Here is a 26,273-nt window from a genome sequence, read left to right as displayed (position 1 = left end):
TGGAAAATGAGGATGTTCTTAAAAATTGGGCTGAATTGTTAAGTTACCTTCCAGAGGAAAAACAAACTGACCTGACAGAGTTATTAATATCATATGGGCAGGTTTGTAGAGATAAATTGGGAAGTACTAAAATGGCTATACATGATGTAGATGTGGGAAATGCTGTTCCTATCAAACAATATCCATATAGACTTAATCCTTTAAAATTGGCACAGGTTAACAGCGAGATTGAGAGTATGCTGAAGAATGGCATAATTGAAGTGGATTGCAGCCAATGGAGCTCACCCATAGTGATGGTACCTAAACCAGATGGTACCCAACGGTTTTGTGTGGACTATCGAAAGGTGAATGCAGTTACAAGAATGGACTCTTATCCTATCCCACGTTTGGATTTACTGAAAGGTTACTGCTAAGTACCTTTATCTGAAAGGACGAAGGAGATTTCAGCTTTTGTGACTCCAGATGCTATATACCAGTTCAAAGTTATGCCATGTGGCATGAAAAACGCCCCAGCAACATTTTAACTGTTAACTAATACAGTCGTTTCAGGATTACCCAATTGTGCGGTATACATCGACGATCTGGTAGTTTTCAGCCAGACATGGAAAGAACATTTAAAACATCTGAGGGAGCTATTCGATAGACTTCAGGAGATGGGTTTGGTGTTAAACCTAGCCAAAAGTGAATTTGGAAAAGCCCAAGTCACTTTCCTTGGCCATACAATCGGACAGGGTCGACTGGTCCCACGGGATGTGAAAACGAAAGTTATTGGGGAGTTTCCGATACCCTCGACACAACGAGAAATAATGCGATTTCTTGGTACGAGTGGATTCTACCGGAAATTTGTACCAAATTTTAGCAGTGTGGTCGCTCCACTGATGGACTTGCTCAAGAACCGTAACAAATTCCAGTGGACAGTGTTGTGTCAACAGGCATTTGACAGCCTGAAGGCTGTGTTAACCATTGCTCCTGTGTTAGTCATCCCAAATTATACCAAACCCTTCAAAGTGGCTGTTGATGCGAGCGATGTGGGTGTAGGTGCGGTGCTTCGACAAGACGTCGACGAAGGGCTAGAGCGGCCTGTTGGTTATTTTTCAAAGAAATTGAATTCTCACCAGAAAAAGTATTTGACGATTGAGAAGGAGACTTTGAGTTTGGTGCTGGCTTTGCAACATTTTCACATTTATGTGACCAGCAATCCATCTGACACAATTATATATACTGATCATAATCCTTTGACGTTTTTGGAGCGATTCCGGGATAACAATGCAAGGCTGTTTCGCTGGAGTTTATTGTTACAGCCATTTCATTTAAAAATAGTACATGTGGCAGGACGGGAAAATGTGATAGCCGATGCTTTGTCACGAATGTGATCAATTGAGAATGTTTTTCTTCCTCCAACCGAAAACCAAGAAAAATGGACTATATTATTAGACTATATTATTATACCTGTTTGCATGTGTTGTTTTTTTTAAAAAACGAAAAGGTATATTTACTGTGTACATTTCTTAGTGGATGGTGCAAAAGTGAAAAATGAAACCATCTTGAAGTTGATGGTTTATTTTTTTTTCTTGGGGGGAGGTGTCATGTGAGACTACCTTTAAGACATAGATGTTTAAGCAATGTACCTTTAAGAAAACAGTAATGTCAGAGAGTGGGTGGAGCTGAGGTCAGGTCAGCCATTTTGCAGTTTAATTTTTGCAGTTTGAAAAGAGCTTGGGAGTGTCTGTGTTTGCAGTGATCTGGATCTCTGACATGAAAGACTCTCTGGATCATTTGGGTGATTTAAACTCATAATAGTAAAGCCTTTAACCTGATGTGATTCTGTTTAAAGGTGTTAAGTCTCTTGGAAGTTTGAAGAAACGTTTTGAGGAATTATTTGCTGTTGCAATATTTTCGGAGTTATCTTTGAAGTAAGGGGTGTTAAGAGAGCCAATGTTTATTTCAGATGTTAAGTTGAGTTCATGAAATAAACATTGTTACGTGCCCATAATTGTAATCCCACACCTAGGGAACAAGTCGTGTGCTAGGAAAAGCAACAAATACGTTAAAGGGGGAGGTTGGTTGAACTCCATGACACATTTTGGGGTTCTGAAAACGCCTCGCCCATAACAGTCAGAATAACTGTTTAAATATGTTTTCATTTTAAATTAATTTTAAAATGACAGCATTGTTTCTCCTAATATGTTTAATGTGCCAGTCACCCTAGATTTTGTTGCTGACAGAGTCAGTAACCAGCAATATTTCAGTCAGCAACTTGTACTCGAGTTATTAACACATTAATAAACTAGGAGCTGCATTATTGCAATTTCAAATTGGGGTGTTATTATTAATAATTTTTATTAATGTCGCAAGTAGGCTTACAAAATACTGCTGTAAAATGGGTTCACCATATCACTTGGTACAATTTATAGATAGTTGAGCGTTTAAAATATAAAGGCTCAGCAGAGCATCAAGGCCTCCAAACCGTGTCACTTATTCTTCGGTTACCTACTTGCTGAAGACTCATTTGTCCAAAATGGCATTGGAGCGGCCATTAGTAGTGTCACAATAACCAAGGTCACTGACATTCTGTTCGGATTGTTCCACAATCACTTTGCTTGTCATCTCATCATAACCTTCTTGATCCAGTCATTAACATGAGCTGAATGCTAGAGAAATTGATTTTCAATCAAGGGACATGGGCATCACTGGCAAGACCAGCATTGATTGCTCATCCCTAACTGTCTTTGAGAAGGTGGTGGTGGTGAGCCACCTTCTGAATTGTGGCAGTCTTTGTGGTTAAGTTAAACCCACAGTGTTGCGGATATGAAATCTAGAATTTTGGTCTCAGCGATGATAAAGGAATGGTGGTAGGTTTCCAAGTCATCAGGATGGTCTGTGACTGAGAGGGCAATTTAGTGGTGCCAACTTGCAGAATTCCCAAACACCTACAACCCTTACCCTTTAGGTTGTTAGAGCCATAATGAATTTCTATAGATGGACACACTCCAGCTATGGCATGGCAGTAGTAGAGGGGACAGTAGACAGTACCAATCAAGTAGAATGCTTTTTCCTTGGTGGTGTCAGACTTTTTGATCACTTGGAAGATAGTTTCGCCTAGAATGCAACCCTGCCAAACTCGGCCAGCAATATCCTGGGGTTGAGGTGATTGACCTCCAACAAGCACAACCATATTCCTTTGTGCCAGACATGTCTCCTGAAAATTGAGTGTTTTCCTCCCTTTTGATTTCATTTTCGAACATAGAACAGTACAGCACAGCACAGGCCCTTCGGCCCATGGTATTCTGCCGACCATTTATCCTAATCTAAGATCAACCTAACCTACACCCCTTCAATTTACTGCTGTCCATGTGCTTGTCTTAAGAGTTGCTTAAATGTCCCTAATGACTCTTGACTCCACCACCTCTGCTGGCAGTGCATTCCACACACCCACCACTCTCTGTGGAAAGAACCTACCTCTGACATCCCCCCTATACCTTCCTCCAATCAAAAGTCTGTGGCTATCCACTCGATCCATGCCTCTCATCACCTTGTACACCTCTATCAAGTCACATCTCTGCCTTCTTTGATCTAGTGAGAAAAGCCCTCGCTCCCTCAACCTTTCTTCATAAGACATGTCCTCCAGTCCAGGCAGCATCCTGGTAAATCTCCTCTGTACCCTCTCCAAAGCATCCACATCCTTCCAATAATGAGGCGACCAGAACTGGACACAATATTCCAAGTGTGGTCTAACTAGGGTTTTATAAAGCTGCAGCAAAACCTCGCGGCTCTTAAACTCAATCCCCCTGTTAATGAAAGCCAACACACCATACGCCTTCTTAACAACCCTATCAACCTGGGTGGGAACTTTGAGGGATCTATGTACGTGGACCCCAAGATCCCTCTGTTCCTCCAACTTCCAAGAATCCTGTCTTTAACCCTGTATTCAGCATTCAAATTCGACCTTTCAAAATGAATCACTTCACATTTATAAAGGTTGAACTCCATCTGCCACTTCTCAGCCCAGCTCTGCATCATGTCAATGTCCTGTTGTAACCTGCAACAACCCTCAACATTATCGACAACTCCCCCAACCTTCGTTTCATCGGCAAACTTACTAACCCACCCTTCCACTTCCTCATCCAAGTCATTTATAAAAACCACAAAGAGCTGAGGTCCCAGAACAGATCCTTGCGGGACGCCACTGGTCACCGACCTCCAGGCGGAATACTTTCCATCCACTACCACTCGCTGTCTTCTTCCAGCCAGCCAATTCTGTATCCAGACAGCCACATTTCTCTGTATCCCATGCCCCCTAACTTTCTGAATGAACCTACCATGGGAAACCTTATCAAATGCCGAACAGAAATCCATATACACCACATCCACTGCCCGACCTTCATCAATGCATCTCGTCACGTCCTCAAATAATTCAATGAGGCTTGTGAGGTATGACCTGCCCCTCATAAAGCCATGCTGATTATCTTTAATCAAACTATGTTTTTCTAAATAATCATAAATCCTATCTCTCAGAATCCTTTCCAATATTTTGCTCTCCACAGACGTAAGATTCATGGGTCTGTAATTCCCAGGGATTTCCCTATTCCCTTTCTTGAACAGGGGAATAACATTCGCCTCCCTCCAATCATCCGGTACTACTCCAGTGGAGAGTGAGGACGTAAAGATCATCGCCAACGGCGCAGCAATCTCCTCCCGCGCTTCCCGTAGTAACCTTGGGTATATCCCGTCAGGCCCAGAGGAATTATCTATCCTGATGCTTTTCAAAATTTCCAGCACATCCTCCTTCTTAATATCAACCTGTTCGAGTCTATTAACCTGGTTCACACTGTTCTCATGAGCAACAAGGTCCCTCTCTCTAGTGAATACTGAAGCAAAATATTAATTTAGGGCCTCCCCTACTTCCTCAGACTCTAGGTACAAGTTCCCTCCACTATCCCTGATCGGCCCTACTCTCACTCTGATCATCCTCTTATTTCTCACATAAGTGTAGAACGCCTTGGGGTTTTACCTAATCCTTCCCGCCAGGGATTTTTCATGCTCCCTTCTAGCTCTCCTCGGTCCATTTTTGAGTTCCTTCCTGGCTACCTTGTAACCCTCTAAAGCCGTGCCAGATCCTTGCTTCCTCAACCTTGCGTAAACTTCCTTCTTCCTCTTGACTAGAAGCTCCACTTCTCTTGTCATCCAAGGCTCCTTCACCTTACCATTCCTTCCTCGTCTCAGTGGGACAAAACTATCCAGCACTCGCAGCAAGTGTTCCTTAAACAACCCCCACATTACTGTGGTACATTTCCCCAAGAACAATTGGTCCCACTTTATACTCCTCAGCTCCTGTCTAATGGCAGTATAATTCCCCCTCCCCCAATTAAATACCTTCCCATTTTTGCTAGGATTTCTTGCTGCCACATTGGTTTTATTACTTTCTTGATATCCAGAGCAGTCACTCACACTTCACCATGAGAAATTGGTTGGTAAGCTGGTAATTTACCAGGTTGGATTGATCCTGCTTTTGTAGAATTGTCTGTCAAGGAAAGTGTGGTGAACGTATTATGGCAACCATTCACCACTATTGCATTGTACTATGTTGTTGCCCTTGTGGACTCTATCTATGGACCATTGTATTGTATTACACCGCTTGTATCATGTTGGTGCCCTTGTGGGCTCCCCCCTGGCTCCGTCCCCTTGAGGGGAGGTATATAGAGCAGCTGCCCTGTAGGAGGCTCTCAGTGCAGAGCAGTCGCAAGCAGGCACTGTTCTAGTTGATTAAAGCCACTGTTCACTTCAACTCTCTGTCTCGTGTGAATTGATGGTCGCATCAGAAAACTTGGAAGCTGGTGAGTACATCCTGTGGACAGTACATACAGTGATTGAGGGGTAAATACTGAGTCATCAATGTTCTGGATTAAGTTTCTTGAGCATTGTTGTGGCTGCACCCCTCCACGTTATTGATGAGGATTCCATCTCGGCAGTGCCTTACAAATGCATTGACCTCCACTACCTAGAAGGACAAAGCCAGCCGGAGAATGGGAATGCTATCACTTTCATGATCCTGTCCAAGTTACGCATCATCCTTCCTTGAAGACATATCTGTCATTGACACTGTGCCAAATTCCTGAACCTCCCAGCCTGACAGCAATATTGAATAACACACAGATCGCTGCAATGCAAGAAAAATGCCCATCATCACCTTCTCGAGGGCAGTTCAAGATGGGCAATACTTGCTGACCTTTCTAGTTGAGACACATTCCGACAATTAACAAAGAACCTCCCAGTTCTGCAATATCTGAGAACAATTGTCTTTTCTCCCTGTTTGTTTTTAATTCCCAGTTTTTAGGGCTGCTTTCCATGTTGTGGGGAGCTCCAATATTGTATAGTTTGGTAGGAGAAGAACTGCTACTGTTGCTGCTTGTGAGAACTGTGCTCTCTTGTCAACGATGTATGTTCTCATGCTTCCACCCAGTGTCTGCGTTACAATTATAATTTGAGAAATATCACGTTTTGAAATTGCAGGGTAGGATTTTTCTACCTAATATTCTTTCCTCTGCTCCTGGTGGTGCTGGCCAGCCCTGGAGTACAAGGGGTGCCATCAACTCTTCATATTTCAGCCAGTGCCCATTCTTCCTGTGAGTGTCTGGGTGCAAACCAGAGAACCTTGGCTAATTTCTGACCCTCACTTAGTACTGAGGCTAATTGCAGCAGCACTACCCTCATTTTGGGCAAGTTAATTCCCCACAGACCAGGAGTTGAACTTGATGTATTTCTGCCTGTCTGAGGCGGTGTCATATTCGTGCAGTTTAAACTGAGTGGAAATATTTCAGTTGGTTCTTTAGTTCTTAAGCAAGATTGGTTTTGTCATCTACCAAACAACTTTAGCCTGATAACTGGAATGAAGGATTATTCAGATTCTTTTGTAGTCATTGTACTCGCTATAGAGTGAGTCATTCTTGAGTTGCTGTTGTATTCCCCTCAGCAATAGATCCAAACCAGCATTCAGCTGGTTGGTAGCATGCCATCCTTTTTGGATATAAAAGGGGAAGCCTCCCCAGTTCTTATAGTATGAGTTCTGGTACCTTTGTGATGCTCGAAAACCTTCTTGATTAGTATCCTTTGACTTTAGATATAATAACAACAAACCAGGAACCTCCGCTCCCATGAGAGGAAATCTGTCAGCTCCCATGAGACTGCTCACAGTCAAAACAATAAACATTTGGAGTATTTCCATTATTGCTGTTACTGCCTGTATTAATTGATTAGAAGCAGGCTATTATGGTACATTCACTGAGAGGAGGCTGTTAACTCAACGGCTTGACCTATATAGTACCAATGCTAATACACCAGGGACCGACCGGGGCAGTAAGGATCACATGTTAATGTGTTTCAAAATGCAGCAACACTGGTTGATGTGAAGTTACACTGTTCATTTTTGTTGGGCAGGATTGGCGACTTGAGCTACTGGCTGCATCTTTGCTGATTTTTGTACTTGCTCAGTTATTACGCTTCAAAAGTTTATTGTCTGAAACTATTTGAGATCTTTCAAGGTAAGTGCTATATGAATGTGATTTAAAAAAAAAAAGAAGTAATGTAGGAAGTAAGGCACCATCAGGCTAACTTTTTCTCAATATGGTTTTCTGTTGTTGGGGATTAAGCCTTTTGTGGTGAATTTTGTGTTTTATCAAAATGAGAGACGTCCACGTTGGAGAATGGAAAACCTTCCATTCTAGCACAGTGTGAGCATCGAGCTCTCGCAGCCACAGTTAAATGCAGAGCAAAGCTCCATCCACTTTGTACAACAGTATGTCTTGTCCCCATTCTCAGGAGAATCATTCCTATTATTGTTCCATTTCAATTCTTCACACCAGTCACCTCCTAGCAGCTCTAAGTGAAACCAGACATTAGAACATGCTGACAAGGGCTATGGATGGGGATCTCTTTATCAAACCCTGTCCCTCTTTTCAACTGGTGTGCCCTCCACAGTAGTGTGGTGAATCGTAGCATTTAAAACTCTCTCCCAACACCGTGTAACATATAAGTCAACAACATCCCATGGATCAAAGTATTGCCAAGAGAAAAGAGATCTGAGAACTTTAACTCTATGTTCGAAGGATTGTTGTTGCTAAATTATCAGATTGCTTGTCTGATACTGGATGAACAGAAATTCATTCTAATTAATCATTGGGAAGACAGAGGCCATTGTCTTTGGACCTTGCTCTAAATTCCATTCCCTATCTACTGGCTCCATCCCTTTCCTCAGCAATGTTGTGAGTTTTTAAAATTATTTCACGGGACGTGGGTGTCGCTGACTAGACCAACATATTATTGGCTGAATCTTGATGTCACATTTAGCTCTGAGATAAGTTTTTGACCACAAATCCACGCTGTCATTAAGACTTCTTTTTTGTTCTTTCATGGGATGTGGGCATCATTGGCGAAGCCAGCATTTATTGTCCATCTGTAAATGGCCTTGAGATGGTGGTGTGTTGCCTTTTTGAATTGCTGCAATGTGTTTGATGTAGGTACACCCACTACTATTAGGAAGGGAGTTCTAGGATTTTGACCCAGCAACAGTGAAGGAAAGATGAATGGTGCCTGGCTTGATGGGGTTCTTGCAGGCAGTGGTTTCCCATGCAGATGCTGTCCTTGACCTTCTAGATGGTAGAGGTTGTGGCTTTGGAAGGTGCTGTGGAAGGAGCCTTGACTAGTTGATGTAGTGCATCTTGTTGTTGATACACACAGCTGCTACTGAGTGTTGAGGTGGAGGGAGTGAATGTTTATTTTGGTAGATTGGTTGCCAATCAAGTGAGCTGCTTTGACATGGATGGTTTCGAGCCTCGTGAGTGTTTTTGGAGCTGCGCTCGTGGAAGCAAGTGGAGAGTATTACATCAGACTCCTGAACTTGAGTCTTATAGATGGTGGACAGACCTTGGAGTTAGAAGGTGAGTTACTTTGCAGAATTGCCAGCATCTGACCTCTTGTAGCCACTGTATTTATATGGCTAGTCCAGTTCAGCCTCTGGTCACTGGTAACTTCCAGGAATTTGATAATGGGAGATTTAGCGATTGTATTCGCATTGAATGTCAAGGGACGATGGTTAGATTTTCTCTTGTTGGAAATAGCACTTGCATGCGTGAGTGTTACTTGTCAGCCCAAGCCTCAATATTGTCAAGATTTTGCTGCATCTGTACATGGACTACTGCAGTATGCCTATTTTGCCTCCACAACATTGCCTGATTCTACACCTGCTTTAGCTCAGCTGCTTATAAATCACGCATTTGTTACCTCTAGACTTGACTGTTTGAGTACACCTCTGAGCAGCCTCCCACTTTACATACACTGTAAATTTGAAGTCATCCAATACTTTGCTTGTGCCCTTACTTGTACTTTGTGCATTCACCTCACTGGCCTACATTAGGTCCTAGTCAAGCAGTGCCTTGATTAAAAAAATTCTCATTCTTGTTTTCAAGTCCCTCCTTGCCCTTGATCCTCCCTGTCTCTGTAATCTGCTCCAGTCCCACAACTCACCTGGGTATCTGAGCTCATCTCTTGCCTCTTGAGCACCCCTGATTTTACTTGCTTCACCATTAGTGGTTGTGCCTTAAGCTCCATAGGTCCTAAGCTGTGGAATTTCCACCCTGAACGCTGTCTCTCTAACTCTCTTTTCTCTTTTTAGACCCTCCTTAAAGCCCACCTCTTTGTCCAAGCTTTTGGCCATCATGCCCTCATATCACCTTGTGTAGCTTGGTGCCAAATTTTGTTTTATAACACTCCTGTGAAGTGCCTTGGGATGTTTCATTACTTTAAAGACACAATCTAAATACAATTTTGTTATTGTAAGGAAGAAACAGCAGTCCCACTGATGCGCCAAAGTATATCATGGAGTTCACGTGACCTACAACTGTTTATTTATTTTGGTTACGAGCAGCACAAGGGCCTACCTTTCAGGTGTTATTCAACACCGGCCTTAAGCACTTTTAATAAAAAAACAAAGTTTATTCTATGAATTCAGTTAACATTTCTATAAACACACAGTAAGCATTTTTATCAACTACAAACATAAATACCCCACACAGCTGCAGTACTCTATATATAATCCTTAATACATTTTCCCTTTAAGTTGTCCCAATTTAATAACCAGATTCCATAAACCAGAAACCCCTTATCAAAGGTGTGGCTCAGCACACAGCACTCAAGACCTGGTATAGGTACTACTTGTTTCCTGTCCAAAATAGCAGGTTTGAATTCCTTCCAGAAAACAGTTCTCACTTTTAAGTTATTACATAATCTGGAGACAGTTTTTAAACTGAAGGTAGAGAGAGACAGTTTTTAAACTGAAGGTAGAGACACTTCAAGTTCTTTGTCTGTCTGAATACAGCAGCCAAATGTGAAAACAAAAGCAGAAAAACTGAGAGCCACACAACAGCTCCCAGCTCAAAACAAAAGTAATACCCACAGCTCAGCTCCACCCACACAAAGACATCACTGAAGCCATTTGATAAGACAAAAAATTCTTAAAGGGACACTCCCATGACACCACCTAATGCCAAATCTCCAACCTCTGCTTGGAGCAGTTTCCCTCGGGGAATGCAGGAAAATGAATGTGATAGTGGACTGAATGGTGCATTAGATTATACTCCACTGATCGTCCAATAAATGAAAGAAGATTCAAAATCAGCTTCGACTGACCTGGATGTGTGTCTTCTTTCCGGCTATAAGGGGCAATGGCAGATGCATATAGGCAGTCCTCCAGTCCATTCATTATGGACACTAAACATTGACATAAGTTGGCATTAAGATACTTATTTTATTGAAAGAAACTGGAGCAATAGCTGTTGTTGAAGATGGAATGCTGTCTGAATTTGAGGGTATATCTGCTATAGGGACAAAGGAAATTGAGCTATATTTAGCATTTAATCTGCTGTACTTGACCTGGGAGTGCTTGATGATGATGCAGTAAAAAGGGAGCATCTGGTACATGCTTGATATGATTATGTTTAAAAGGGGAAAGATGGAGCACTGTGACGTTTCAGGAATGTAGTTGGTGACAGACATTCTCATTTCATCCATCAGTAATGTTCCTTTGTATAAATAGCACAGCCTGTATGGAAATAATGGAATCGTAGACGCTCAAATTTTGTCACCAGTTTGCAGTAAACATGGCCTGCAAGCTACATTAATCTGACGAAAATATACAAATTTAATTCTAAGATTGAAATGCAAAAATAGATTTCTGACCATTTGGTTAGCATAAATTGTTGCTAAAATCATTCTCTGCAGAATCCCTTCAGAGCTAGGCTTTGTAACTCTTCTTCCCCTCACCTTTCTGATAATCCTGCTATTTAAGTAATTTTGGATTGCAGTTTCTCCAGATTGCGCACTTAACAGCCAAAGCAGATCACGTGTGACAAGGATTCAACTTGGAAAAAGGGAGCCTGGTGCAAGGAGTCCCTACTCCGAGACTGGACTGTTTATAGGTTGTATAGAAATGCCATTAGATTTTGATGGCACAATATTTTCCCAATTAAAATTGGAGGGAGGATAAGCGTTAAAATAAAATGAGTCAGTTGCTCCTGTGAGAACTTCAGCTTAATCATGATGAGTAGATAGAAAATTACAACTAAAGGAAGGAGTTTTATCTCTTTTTCACTCGGTTTAGAGCAATGATAGGCAACCAAGGCTGGTGAGTGGGCTGCATCAGTGACCTTCCTTCATCTCGGTGGGCTACAAGATTGAAATTGTGCATGTTTGCTGACCATGACCCCATGAATAAGATTAAATACATTTCAGTACAAGCCGAATATTTCATAACTGGTTCTAGAAAATGCTAAATCATTTATATATTAATGGAACTGTCATCAACTTCAAATGGTTAGAAACAAAATAAATATTTCCACTTTGGACACTGCTTTCACAGTCAATGTTGTGTGCAATCCCCATACACTATACTTCACGTGCCCTTGCTTTATGTGCTTATTACTTCTGTCATATTGGGAGGAGAAAAAAACACGCTGACGGAAATCAGCGTGGAATGTGACAACAGAGGCGTTAAAAGATGGCTGCTATTAGAAATCTGCGCTTGTATTATCTTTCTCCTCTCATGTGGCTGCGCTTGGACAATGGTCAACAGAATGTCTTGTGGGCCACACTCCGAACCCAGATGGGCTGCAAGTGGCCCCCAGGCCGCAGGTTGCCCACCACTGATTTGGAGAGTGAATAGTCCAGTAGGACAAAAGCAGACCACTTGGGACTGATATTAGGGGTAAGTGAGGGAGCAACAGGAAATGAAGCCATTGAAATTTGCATTAGTGGTCAACAGTTTGGTTTAGCTTATGAGAAATTAAAACTGAATGGGACTTGCAGGTTCAGGTGTCGCTATGAAATATGAATGAGTCCAAATGCAGAGAGAAAGAGAGAGACACTATGGATTGCATTATTCCAAATTTGTATTTGCAAGCCTTGGGCATGAAAGTTATGGGAGCAATTAAACTAAACAACATGACAATAAAATGCTTTACACTGCAATGTAACTGTGGGAAAGGCAACTTAAGCTGACAGTCAACGTCCCTTTTTGGCTACTCCAGTGAAGCTGTGTATTAACCGTTCTGGCTGGAAGAGGGTTAACTGATTTTTTTTTTTTTTTGGTGCTGGTGCTTTGTTAGTGCGTGAAACCATGTGACAGTCCCTCAACCCACTTTTGAAACTTTAGATTCCACAAACAGCAGGCAGCCCTGAGCTTCCTGTGAAAGTAATCTTAGTACATACAGAGCTTGAACAGTCAGCAATTTCCCATTGAGGTGAAGGACAATATGATATCCCTGGAATAAAAACAGCTGAAGGGAGCAGGAGAAATTACTAAAGCGGCAAATATTTCCTGTACCCAATTGGAGCCCCAGATCTATATAGGCACTACGGTGTTATTAGTTAAATGATGGCTGTTAATAGAGAACGTGGAGAGCTGGTGTTATCTTTCTCCTCTCGGGTTCTTGAGGTGCTATCTATCCTTGCCTAGGGTACAGTTACACAGGTGTTGAGACCACTCCAGCACCAGCTTCAATATGTGTGAGCTGGCAGAACCTTCATCTATAGTGGGGATCAACTGTGGGTTGAGTCCACCCTCAACACGACTGTCCAGTGGGACCATTGGAAAGTGGTCAACAACTTTAACCGTGGCTTTTCTTATCTCTTCGTCTAATAGGGAGGCAGTTGTAGGACCCCGATAGCTGCCTAGTTTGAGATCAGCACAATTTAGGATTGATTCTGAGATCTGGAAATCTTAGATTGAGGTGTATAAGATGATGAGAAGGATAGATAGAGTGGACGTTCAGCGACGTTTTCTGCGGGTGGATGTAGCTGTTACAAGGGGACATAACTATAAGGTTCATGGTGGAAGATATAGGAGGGATGTCAGAGGTAGGTTCTTTACTCAGAGAGTGGTTGGGGCGTGGAACGCACTCCCAGCTATGGTAGTGGAGTCGGACACTTTAGGAAATTTCAAGCGGTTATTGGATAGGCATATAGAGTGCACTAGAATGATTGGGAGTAGGTTGATTTGATCTTAGTTTCAGACTAGTTCGGCACAACATCGTGGGCCGAAGGGCCTGTACTGTGCTGTACAGTTCTATGTTCCATGCTTCTGGTCTGCGCTGACCCATTGCAAGACTGCAATCACCTTCAACCCCCCACTAACCCCCCTATCATACTGCATACCGTCTAATGCCAGTTGCTGATTCTGCTGTGTTCAGACCTACATAGGGGAATAAAAGTGGTAATCATCCAGACCCTTTGAAATGTCAATAGCAGAAATTGCAAGCAGTTGAAACATCCTAACCTCATGTAAAGTGGGTGGCACGGTAGCACAGTGGTTAGCACTATTGCTTCACAGCGGCAGGGTCCCAGATTCGATTGCCGGCTTGGGTCACTGTCTGTGTGGAGTCTGCCCGTTCTCCTCGCTTCTCCGTGGGTTTCCTCCGGGTGCTCCGGTTTCCTCCCACAAATCCTGAAAGGCGAGCTGTTAGGTAATTTGGACATTCTGAATTCTCCCTGGAATGTGGCGACGAGGGGCTTTTCACAGTAACTTCATTGCAGTGTTAATGTAAGTCTACTTGTGACAATAAAGATTGTTATTATTTTTAAAAAATATATATTTTATTCAAGCTTTTTGGCCAAACATCATAATACGTAGTGTTTCTTTTACACAACAATAAAGCAATATAAATAACCGTGGCCAGTTTTAAACAAATAAATAAATAATATATAAACAGTAACAAAACTACATGGCAGCTGCCTTGTCCAAAATAAATACTCTCCAAAAATACAATCCAACAATCCAATATACAATTACATATACCAAATACCTATACATATACAATAACATCCCTGAGAGTCCATCCGATTCCTCCCCCCTGGGTTGCTGCTGTTGTCTATTTCTTTTCCATTCCCTCTATCTTTCTGTGAGGTAGTTGACGAACGGTTGCCACCGCCTGGTGAACCCCTGAGCCGAATGCCTTAACACAAACTTAATCCGCTCCAACCTTATGAACCCTGCCATATCGTTTATCCAGGTCTCCAACCCCGGGGGTTTGGCTTCCTTCCACATTAACAATATCCTGCGCCGGGCTACGAGGGACGCAAAGGCCAACACGTCAGCCTCTCTCGCCTCCTGCACTCCTGGCTCTTCTGCAACCCCAAATATAGCCAACCCCCAGCTTTGTTCGACCCGGACCCCCACCACCTTCGAAAGCACCTTTGTCACCCCCACCCAGGACCCCTGTAGTGCCGGGCATGACCAGAACATGTGGGTGTGATTCGCTGGGCCTCTCGAGCATCTCGCACACCTATCCTCTACCCCCAAAAATTTACTAAGCCGTGCTCCAGTCATGTGCGCCCTGTGTAGCACCTTAAATTGTATCAGGCTTAGCCTGGCACACGAGGACGATGAGTTTACCCTACGTAGGGCATCAGCCCACAGCCCCTCCTCAATCTCCTCCCCCAGTTCTTCTTCCCATTTCCCTTTCAGCTCATCTACCATGATCTCCCCCTCGCCCCTCATCTCCCTGTATATGTCTGCCACCTTACCGTCCCCCACCCATGTCTCTGAGATCACTCTATCCTGCACTTCCTGCGTCGGGAGCTGCGGGAATTCCCTCACCCGTTGCCTCGCAAAAGCCCTCAATTGCATATACCGAAATGCATTCCCTTGAGGCAGCCCATATTTCTCCGTCAGCGCTCCCAGACTCTCAAATGTCCCATCTACAAATAGATCTCTTAATTGTACTACCCCAGCTCTTTGCCATGCTCCAAATCCCCCATCCATTCTCCCCGGAACAAACCTATGATTGTTTCTTATCGGGGACCGCACCGAAGCTCCCATCCCTCCCCTATGCCGTCTCCACTGCCCCCAAATTTTCAATGTAGCCACCACCACCGGGCTTGTGGTGTATTTCTTTGGTGAGAACGGCAACGGCGCCGTCACCATTGCTTGCAGGCTAGTCCGCCTGCAGGACGCCCTCTCCAATCTCTTCCACGCCGCTCCCTTCTCCCATCCACTTACACACCATTGAAACATTGGCGGCCCAGTAGTACTCGCTGAGGCTCGGTAGTGCCAGCCCCCCCCTGTCCATACTACGCTGCAAGAATCCCCGCCTCACTCTCGGGGTCTTCCCAGCCCACACAAAACTCATAATGCTCTTCTCAATTCTTTTGAAAAAAGCCTTCGTGATCACCACCGGGAGGCACTGGAACACAAAAAGGAATCTCGGGAGAACCACCATTTTAACTGCCTGCACCCTACCTGCCAATGGCCGGGACACCATGTCCCATCTCTTGAAATCCTCCTCCATCTGTTCCACCAACCGTGTTAAATTAAGCCTATGTAATGTACCCCAATTCCTGGCTATCTGGATCCCCAGGTACCGGAAGTCCCTTGTTACCTTCCTCAACGGTAAATCCTCTATCTCTCCGCTCTGCTCCCCCGGATGCACCACAAATAGCTCACTTTTCCCTATGTTCAGTTTCTACCCTGAAAAATCCCCAAACTCCCCAAGTATCCGCATTATCTCTGGCATCCCCTCCGCCGGGTCCGCCACATATAACAACAAATCATCCGCATACAGAGATACCCGGTGTTCTTCTCCCCCCCCCCCCCCCCCCCCCCCCCCCAAGTACTCCCCTCCACTTCCTGGAACCCCTCAGTGCCATGGCCAGGGGCTCAATCGCCAGTGCAAACAATAACGGGGACAGAGGACATCCCTGCCTCGTCCCTCTATGGAGCCGAAAATAGTCAGACCCCCGTCCATTCGTGACCACGCTCGCCATCGGGGCCCTATACAGCAACTGTACCCACCTGATATACCCGTCCCCGAAGCCAAATCTCCTCAACACCTCCCACAAATAATCCCACTCCACTCTATCAAATGCTTTCTCGGCATCCATCGCCACCACTATCTCCGCTTCCCCCTCTGGTGGGGGCATCATCATTACCCCTAGCAGCCTCCGTATATTTGTATTCAGCTGTCTCCCCTTCACAAACCCAGTTTGGTCCTCATGAACCACCCCCGGGACACAATCCTCTATCCTCGTTGCCATTACCTTGGCCAGAATCTTAGCTTCCACATTCAGGAGGGAAATAGGCCTATAGGACCCGCATTGCAGCGGGTCTTTTTCCTTCTTTAGGAGGAGCGATATCGTTGCCTCTGACATAGTCGGGGGCAGCTGCCCCCTTTCCCTCGCCTCATTAAAGGTTCTCATCAGTAGCGGGGCCAGCAAGTCCATATATTTCCTATAAAACTCAACTGGGAATCCGTCTGGTCCCGGGGCCTTCCCCGCCTGCATGCTCCCAATCCCTTTCACCACTTCCTCCGTCTCAATCTGTGCTCCCAGTCCCGCCCTCTCCTGCTCCTCCACCTTAGGAAATTCCAACTGATCCAGAAAGCACACCATTCTCTCCTTCCCATCCGGGGGCTGAGCTTCATATAATCTTTCATAAAATGCCTTGAACACTCCATTCACTCTCTCCGCTCCCCGCTCCATCTCTCCCTCCTCATCTCTCACCCCCCCTATCTCCCTCGCTGCTCCCCTCTTCCTCAGTTGGTGGGCCAGCAACCTGCTCGCCTTCTCCCCATATTCGTACTGTACACCCTGTGCCTTCCTCCATTGTGCCTCTGCGTTACCCGTAGTCAACAAGTCATTCTACATGTAGCCTTTGCCTTTCCCTGTACAGTCCCTCCTCCGGTGCCTCCGCATATTGTCTGTCCACCCTCAGAAGTTCTTTCAACAACCGCTCCCTTTCCCTACCTTCCTGATTTCCTTTATGTGCCCTAATAGATATCAGCTCCCCTCTAACCACTGCCTTCAGCACCTCCCAGACCACTCCCACCTGAACCTCCCCATTATCATTGAGTTCCAAGTACCTTTCAATACACCCCCTCACCCTTAAACACACCCCCTCATCTGCCAATAATCCCATGTCCATTCTCCAGGGTGGACGCTGTTCTTTTTCCTCCCCTATCTCCAGGTCCACCCAATGTGGAGCGTGATCCGAAATAGCTATAGTCGTGTACTCCGTCCCCGTCACCTTCGGGATCAGTGCCCTTCCCAAAACAAAAAAGTCTATTCGTGAATAAACTTTGTGGACATAGGAGAAAAACGAAAACTCCTTACTCCTAGGTCTACTAAATCTCCAGGGGTCTACTCCTCCCATCTGCTCCATAAAGTCCTTAAGCACCCTAGCTGCAGCCGGCCTCCTTCTGGTCCTGGACCTCGATCTGTCCAGCCCTGGGTCCAGCACCGTATTAAAATCTCCACCCATTACCAACTTCCCCACCTCTAGGTCCGGGATACGTCCTAACATACGCCTCATAAAGTTGGCATCATCCCAGTTCAGGGCATATACGTTCACTAAGACCACCGCCTCCCCTTGCAATTTGCCACTCACCATCACGTATCTGCCCCCACTATCCGCCACTATGGTCTTTGCCTCAAACATTACCCGCTTCCCCACTGGTATAGCCACCCCCCTGTTTTTTGCGTCTAGCCCCGAATGAAACACCTGCCCCACCCATCCTTTGCATAGTCTGACCTGGTCTATCAGTTTCAGATGCGTCTCCTGCAGCATAACCACATCTGCCTTAAGTTTCTTTAGGTGTGCGAGTACCCGTGCCCTCTTTATCGGCCCGTTCAGCCCTCTCACATTCCACGTGATCAGCCCAACCCCCCCCCCCCCCCCCCACCTTGTCGACTAGCCATCTCCTTTTTCAATCCAGCTCCTCACCCGGTTCCCACGTAGCCGTATCTCCCCCCAACGGCGCCCTCCCGCCCCGACCACCCCACCCCATACCAGCTCCCCCTTCTCCCCAGCAGCAGCAACCCAGTTAACCCCCCCACCCGCCCCCGCTAGATCCCTCACTAGCGTAATTGCACCCCCCATGTTGCTCCCAGAAGTCAGCAAACTCTGGCCGACCTCGGCTTCCCCCCGTGACCTCGGCTCCCACTGTGCGAGGCCCCCTCCTTCCTGCTTCCCTGTTCCCGCCATGATTACCATAGCACGGGAACAAAGCCCGCGCTTCCCATTTGGCCCCGCCCCCAATGGCCGCCGCCCCCAGCTCCTCATCCTCCCTTTCCCCCCCCTCCCCCACGACATGGGGAAGAGAGAAAAGTTACAGGGTCGCAGGATTGACAACTTGGGAAATCATCTCTTCCCCCTTTTCCCCCTCTTCACCCCACATATTCGCCCCACCACTTTGCCCCAAACGTTCTTTTTCTAGCCCGCTTATTCCAGTTTCTCCTCGACAATAAATGTCCACGCCTCTTCTGCCGTTTCAAAGTAGTGGTGTTTCCCTTGATGTGTGACCCACAGTCTTGCCGGCTGCAGCATTCCAAATTTAACCTTCCTTTTGTGCAGCACCGCCTTGGCCCGATTAAAGCTTGCCCTCCTTCTCGCCACCTCCGCACTCCAATCTTGATATACGCGGATCACCACGTTCTCCCACCTACTGCTCCGAGTTTTCTTTGCCCATCTGAGGACCATCTCTCTGTCCTTATATCGGTGAAATCTCACCACTATGGCTCGAGGAATTTCTCCAGCCCTCGGTCTTCGCGCCATAACTCGATAGGCTCCCTCCACCTCCAACGGGCCCGTCGGGGCCTCCGATCCCATTAACGAGTGCAGCATCGTGCTCACATATGCCCCGACGTCCGCCCCTTCTGCACCTTCGGGAAGACCAAGAATCCTTAAATTCTTCCTCCTCGCATTATTCTCCAGCACCTCCAGCCTTTCCACACACCTTTTGTGTTGTGCCTCGCGCATCTCTGTCTTCACCACCAGGCCCTGTATGTCGTCCTCATTCTCAGCAGCCTTTGCCTTCACGACCCGAAGCTCCTGCTCCTGGGTCTTTTGCTCCTCCTTTAGCCCTTCAATCGCCTGTAATATCGGGGCCAACAGCTCCTCCTTCATCTCCTTTTTAAGTTCTTCCGCGCAATGCCGCAGGAACTCTTGTTGGTCAGGGCCCCATATTAAACTGCCTCCTTCCGACGCCATCTTGCTTTGTGCCTGCCTTCCTGGCCGCTGCTCTAGAGGATCCACCGCAATCCGGCCACTTTCCTCTCCTTTTTCCATCCGTGTCCAGGGGGGATTCCCTTCTGGTTTATCGCACAGTGTTTTTAGCCGTTAAAATTGCCGTTGGGGCTCCTATTAAGAGCCCAAAAGTCCTTTCCACCGGGAGCTGCCGAAACGTGCGACTTAGCTGGTCATCGCCGCACCCGGAAGTCAAGATTGTTATTATTATAAGAAATATTGTTTGATTGGCAGCAGAGGGGAGCTGCCAATCAAGCAACGCTTAATTTCACAAAATTGAGAAGATTCAAGTGCTTACAGCTTCTCTCTTGATATTTTCCCGACTCTCGCTACCCGCTTCGGTGATGTAAGTCCAAAGGGTCTGGATGATTTTTTTTACATAGTGGGAAGTAATGAATGAATGGGCATTTAAAAAAAAAAATTAAAAAAAATTTCCATACATCCTTTTGTCACTATATGATTAATTGGTTCTATACATTGTATTATGGTCATGGAACTGCCATAATATATGGCATGGGGTGGATGGAGGGGCACAGCCTGGCATGAGCCATGAAGCTGATTGGAGGGACATAGCTTGATATGGGTGATATAAAGTGGCATAGATGGGTCATGGGGAGTGCGTGAAGGGTTTAGGATTAAGGGGAGTTGGGTGGGTGGGACTTACGTTTTTCATAACTGGGACACAGCACCGAGGCAGGCCTTTTAAACAGCCTACCCTGGCACCTAGCATCACCAATTGTTTCCTCCAATCTCTGCTGGGTCAGCTGGCCTGACTGCAGTTTGCACTTGCCCCTACGTGTTGAGAATCCCACCTTTTGTGGGCAGTTTCTCCTGACGTGAGTGTGTGAAATGGGGAGTTTTCCCTGACTCCCGCTACCTGCTTTGGTGATGTAAATCCAGGCCCCTGTTTGGGTTTTAAAAACCTGTAACAGTCCAGAAAGATGAGGATTGATGGGAGTAAGCTGTTCCACAGTCTGAGGACCTGGAAAGAATCAGTTACAGAAGGAGACAGAGTGATGATTCTTGATTTCAGCACACTGAAGACGAAGAATACATTGCAGCTCAGCAGCAGGAAATTCATTGGAGTAATGGCCATAGTAATATCCATAAGAAAAAGACTGGATAGATTGCAGAAAATATTTTTATAATAAAAATCTGTCATGTACTATGAAGTAACTATAAAGAGTGTCTGATTTCAGTGTGTTGACTATTTTACTCTTTTTTTTATTACTATCTTTTATATAGGTTAAAAATGAAGGGCCTAAGTTGGTGCCTTTCTTTAAGGCCACCTGTGTATATTTTGTCCTCTGGCTGCCAACCTCCAGCCCATCGTGGTTCAGTGCATTAATCAAATGCCTGCCTATCTTCTGTCTCTGGGTATTCTTGCTGGCACATGGAATCAACTTCCTAGGAACACGCTCCAGCGCAAGGAAGATCTTGGCAGGCCTGATATTTTCTGCTCTGGGGGATGCTTTTCTTATATGGCAGGAACAAGGATATTTTGTTCATGGTGAGTGGATCTGAGAAGTGGTGTACTAAACAGTGTCACACTTGTTGCATGTCTGGTGAATTTTAAAAAAGTTCTCTGCTTTTTCTTCCTGTAATATGAGCAACTGTGTCAATGATAGTGTCTGTACTGATGATGTGAGGGCCTGGTGCTGGTGCGCTGACAGTGGGAGTTTCTGGTGCGCTGACGGTGAGGTGTCCCGGTGCTGGTGTGCTAATGGTGTGAGGTCATAAGAACATTAGAGTAGGCCTTTTGGCCATTCGAGCCTGCTCCACTATTCAACAAGATCATGGCCAGTATTGTGATTGAATCCCGCTTTCCTGCATGCCCCTCATAATACTTGACTCCCTTGTTGATCAAAATTCTGTCAAACTCAGCCTTGAATATATTCAATGATCCAGCCTCCGCTGCTCTTTGGGAAATAGCATTCCAAAGATTAATTCACCATCTGAAAGAAGACATTTCTTCTCATCTCTGTCTTTAAAGGACGATCACTTATTTTTAACCTCTGCCCCTTAGTTCTAGATTCATTCACAAGAGGACATCTACCTGTCAAGCTCCATCAGGATCTTGTATGTCCGGTGCGGACTCGATAGGCTGAATGGCCTCCTGCTCTGTAAATTCTATGTTTCAATAAGATCGCCTCTCTTTCTTCTAAACTTCAGCAGGTACAGGCTCAAAGTGTCAACCTTTCTTCATAAAACAATTCCTTCATCCCAGGAATAGGCCTTCTGAAACCTCTCTGAAATCATTCCAATGCAAGTATATCCCTCCTTAAGCAAGGAGGCCAAAACTGCACACAATATGCTCTGCGCCTCCTCACCAATACCCTGCAGAATTGTAGCAAGACTTCTCTTCTTCTTTTACACGCCATCACCCTTGCAACATTCCATTTGCCTTTGTAATTACTTGCTGTACCTGCATTCTAACCTTCATATATAGGTACACCCACATCCCATTTTGCAGTCTCTCTCCATTTAAATGAAATTCTGCTTATTTAGTCTTCCTACTAAGTAGACAACCTCACATTTTCCCACATTATATTCCATTTGTCAATATTTTGTCTATTCTCTTAACCTATCTAGTTCCCTTTGTAGAGTCTTTAGGTCCTCATGACATCTTACTTTCCTATTCCCTTCCATGTCATCAGCAAATTTAGCAACCACAAATTTGGCCCCTTCAAAGTAATTGATACAGATTGTATATAGTTGAGGGCCAGTCATTAATCCCTGAAGCACTTCGCTAGTTGCCGTTTGTTGAGTTGAAAATGACCAATTTATCCCTACTCTCTGCTTCCTGTTAGTTTTTTTTTGTTTTAAATTTAGAGTACCCAATTCATTTTTTCCAATTAAGGGGCAATTTAGTGTGGTCAATCCACCTAGCCTGCACATCTTTGGGCTGTGGGGGCGAAACCCACGCAAACACTGGGAGAATGTGCAAACCCCACACGGACAGTGACCCAGAGCCATGATTGAACCTGGCACCTTGGCGCCGTGAGGCAGCAGTGCTACTCACTGTGCCACCGTGCTGCCCTTGCTTCCTGTTAGTTAACCAATCCTTCATCAATGGTAATATGTTATCCCTTACACCATAAACTCTTTTTGAGCTTTGATGTGGCATCTTATTGAATGCCTTTTGGAAATCCAGGTACACTACATCTACAGGTTCCCTTTATCTATATTGTTTGTTACTTCCTCAAAAAACTCCAAGAAATTGTTAAAACTTAGTTTTCCTTTCACAAAATCATGTTGACTCTGTCTGGCTGACTCTGTCTGATGGGTTGACTCTGTCTGATTGTGTTATGATTTTCTAAATGTCCTGCTAATACTCCCTTAATGGATTCTAGCATTTTCCTTATGACAGATGTAGGCTAACTGGGCTATGGGTGACTGCTTTCTGTCTACCACATTACTTGAACAGAGGTGTAGCATTAATGATTTTCGAATTAGCTCGGACTTTTCCAGAATCTAAGGAATTTTTAATATCACAACCAATGCAATTTAATATCTCCATCAGATACTTAACCCAGGGATGCAAGTTAGTTTTCCCAGTACCTTGATTGTGATTGTCTTCTAGAGTGAAGATAGACACAAAATACCTGTTCAACTCTGCCACCATTTCCTTGTTTCCCATTATCCATTCCCAGTCTTACTCTTTAAATTTTCCTTTTAAATATTTGTAGTAATTTATTATGTTTTTGTAGTTTTAGCTAGGTTTCTAATGTCTCTCTTTGTAATTCTTCAAGTAATTCTTTGCTAATTTCTAAAATATGTCCAGTTTTCTGACCTTTCACTAGTATTGTATGCTTAATCTTTCAATTTAATTTTATTCTTAACTTGGTTAGGAGCAATGCATGCTTCACAAAGGGCACGATTCAATGAAAACGTTTTTAAGCATGGTAGCGAGCGAGATCTGCCACAAGCTTGCCGCGCTCGGCCCGGCGAGGCCACCACCAAAATCCAATGTTAATTGGTCCACTTAAGGAGGCCCCACGGGCTTCACGCTACAAATCATGGCTCGCCAGCCGATTCCCTGGGACTGCGCTGGCCAGCTCCTGTCTAACAAGGTAGAGCAGCACTTAAACTGCTCTTGCACAGCGAACCCCACTCGGCTCACAGCCATGGCGCCGAGACGATCGGCCCCATAATTCGGTGATGCAAGCTGGGGAGGCTCCAAGAAGCAGTCGAGGCCAGAAGGTATGTCCTGTTCCCTCGAGGGTCCTGGAGAGTCAGCCACAGGCCTGGGAGAAAGTGGCAGCGACTGTCAGCTCGGGTAGCAGGACCAGGAGGTCCGGCACCCAGTGCCGCAAGGACCTACATCGGACCACACTGGAGAGTTTGCTCCGGACCCCCCACGAGCCCCTCCCCCACGACCCCCTCCCCCACCGGAATGAATCTGGCACCGCCCCCCCCCCCCCCAACGGTGAACCACAAGTGTGGCTAACGATGCCTATGTGTGCCCACAGGAGGCGTTGTCCCACAACTGTCGGGAGAGGGCCTGGACAGGCGGCAGGGTGCAGGGCATCAGAATCTTCACCATCTTTGATGAACATGCCCTGGAGTTACAGGGGTAGCCGAGCACAGAGCGGTCACCAATGCGGAGGTTGGCGCACAGCGCAATGGTGAGGATTCACCGGGCCCCACATAGACTGCCAAACATGAATTGATAATGCCATACAGAATGAACCATCCCTCCCACTGACCACATGTACATTCTACCAGGACCTCCAACGTACGGTGCCGGCCCATCCGGGGTGCCCCCCAAACCAATCATGAGAACACCTCTGAGGAGATCTTCGAGGATGCCACTATTGATGCGCCGCAACTGTCATCCCACCCTCCATCAGCACAGAGACACGCACTTCGGTGGGCAACTGTAGTGGTCGGGCATCTGGGGCACAATCAGTTGCACCACACAGTTGGTGATGTACATCAGGTGGAGCCAGGAACAGTAGTCTGAGGACTGGTGGATCCCAGGACCCAACTGGGTCCCAGTCAGATGCTAAGCCTCTGAACAAGGTTAACCCGGCGCTGATGCAGACGATTGTGGCTGCGATATTCAGAGGGGAACATCAGAAGCGTGAGTGGAAGTATCCAAGGCATGGCTCAGTCAGTGACGGTTTGGCTTCCATTTATTGGTTCTCGTTTATGGTCTCCTGCTATTTAACAGTCTCGTTGTGTTCTCGCTTGAGCCTTAACACCATCCAGCAACGCCATATGCTCCTCCCAAATCCCCCCCCCCCCACACACACGAGGCGTCACCGGAAACGTCAGGAAAAACCTTTTTGCAAAATCCCACACCTGCATATACCTAAAGGCCTCCTCCCACGAAATTACAAACTTCTCCGTCAATCCTTCCAAACTCGCAAACCGTCCTTCCAAAAATAAGTCCTTCATTTCCATCACTCCTTGCTCCTACCATCCCCGAAACCTAGCATCCAGCCTCGCTGGCTCAAACACATGATTCTCCTGGACCGGCATCATCTTGGATCCCGCCCTCAATTTAAAATATTGCTGAAATTACCTCCATATTTTCAGCATGGCCACCACTACTGGGCTACGAGTATTTCCCTGCGGCAAACTGGAGCAGTGCCGTTGCCAGAGCTCGCAACCCTGACCGCCTACAAGAGCTTGCCTCTGACTCCCTACACCAGACCCGCACCTTCTTGCCGTTCACCGCCCAATGGTAATACATCAGATTCGGAAGAGCAAAACTCCCTGACTATAGCCCTCTCTGAAGCACCGTCTTCCGAATCCTCGCTACCTTACCTGCCCAGACAAACTATGAAATCAACCCTTCCACCCTCCATAAAAACCACCGTTGGCAAATCTGCCAAACAACAAATCTGCCTTGACCCTATGCACCAGGCTTGTAAAATTCAACCTCCGGAGCCAGGCCCAACCTCGAGCTACCAACACCCCCAAATACCTGAAGTGAGTAGTCGCCACATGGAACGGCAATCCCTCCAAGCCAGCTCCTGCCCCCGGAGATGAATCCAAAATGCACTCTCTCTTCTCCAAACTCAGTTTATATCCCACACTGTAAGACCCAGGTTTGGAATAAACAACGAAAGATCATCGGCATACAGGGACACCTTATGCTCCACTTCCCCTCACTATCCCCTTCCACCTATCCAAACACCTCAGCACAATGGCCAAGTGCTCTATCACCAGTGCAAACAAGAGGGGGGACATGGGACACCCCTCATTCCCCTCTGCAGCCACAAATATCCCCCTTTACCCTCATTCGTAGGAACACTCTCCTTCGGATCCTTGTATAACAATTTTACCCACGCTACAAACTTTGGTCCAATTCCAACACCGCAAACTCCACTCTACTCGATCAAATGCCTTCTCCGTATCCAGCTCCACCTCCATCTCCGGCTCCCCCTTTCTGATGGAAGAGCGTCACGTTTAACAAGCGCCGCACATTCAAGGACAACTGCCTATCCTTTACAAACCCTGTCTGATCCTCTCCAATTACCTGCGGAAGGCACTCTTCCAGCATAAGCGTCAACACAGTGGCAAGAATATTGGCATCCACATTTAGCAGGCATATTGGCCGGTACGATCCACACTCTACCGACTCCTTGGCCGGGATTCTCTGACCCTACGCCGCGTCGGGAAATCCCTGGGGGGAGGCGCGAATCCCGCCCCAACGCCGGCTGCCCTAATCTCCGGCGCTGTTTTTGGGGGGCCGGCG

General features: G+C 45.9%; 1 protein-coding gene across 1 annotated transcript in view; it reads left to right on the top strand.

Annotated features, from left to right (window-relative positions):
- The window catches only part of tmem86a (transmembrane protein 86A), a 57,660-nt gene that overhangs the window by 8,613 nt on the left and 22,774 nt on the right, over positions 1-26,273 (top strand). Inside the window, exon 2 of the mRNA XM_072466359.1 lies at positions 20,810-21,074. Within this exon, the coding sequence (XP_072322460.1) occupies positions 20,810-21,074 (265 nt within the window). The remainder of the gene's footprint in view (positions 1-20,809; positions 21,075-26,273) is intronic.

The sequence above is a fragment of the Scyliorhinus torazame genome, chromosome 10 (assembly GCF_047496885.1).
Source record: "Scyliorhinus torazame isolate Kashiwa2021f chromosome 10, sScyTor2.1, whole genome shotgun sequence".
In the NCBI taxonomy this organism is placed as follows: domain Eukaryota; kingdom Metazoa; phylum Chordata; class Chondrichthyes; order Carcharhiniformes; family Scyliorhinidae; genus Scyliorhinus; species Scyliorhinus torazame.
Note: the sequence above shows the minus strand (reverse complement) of the source record. Positions and strands in the feature narration are given on the sequence as shown.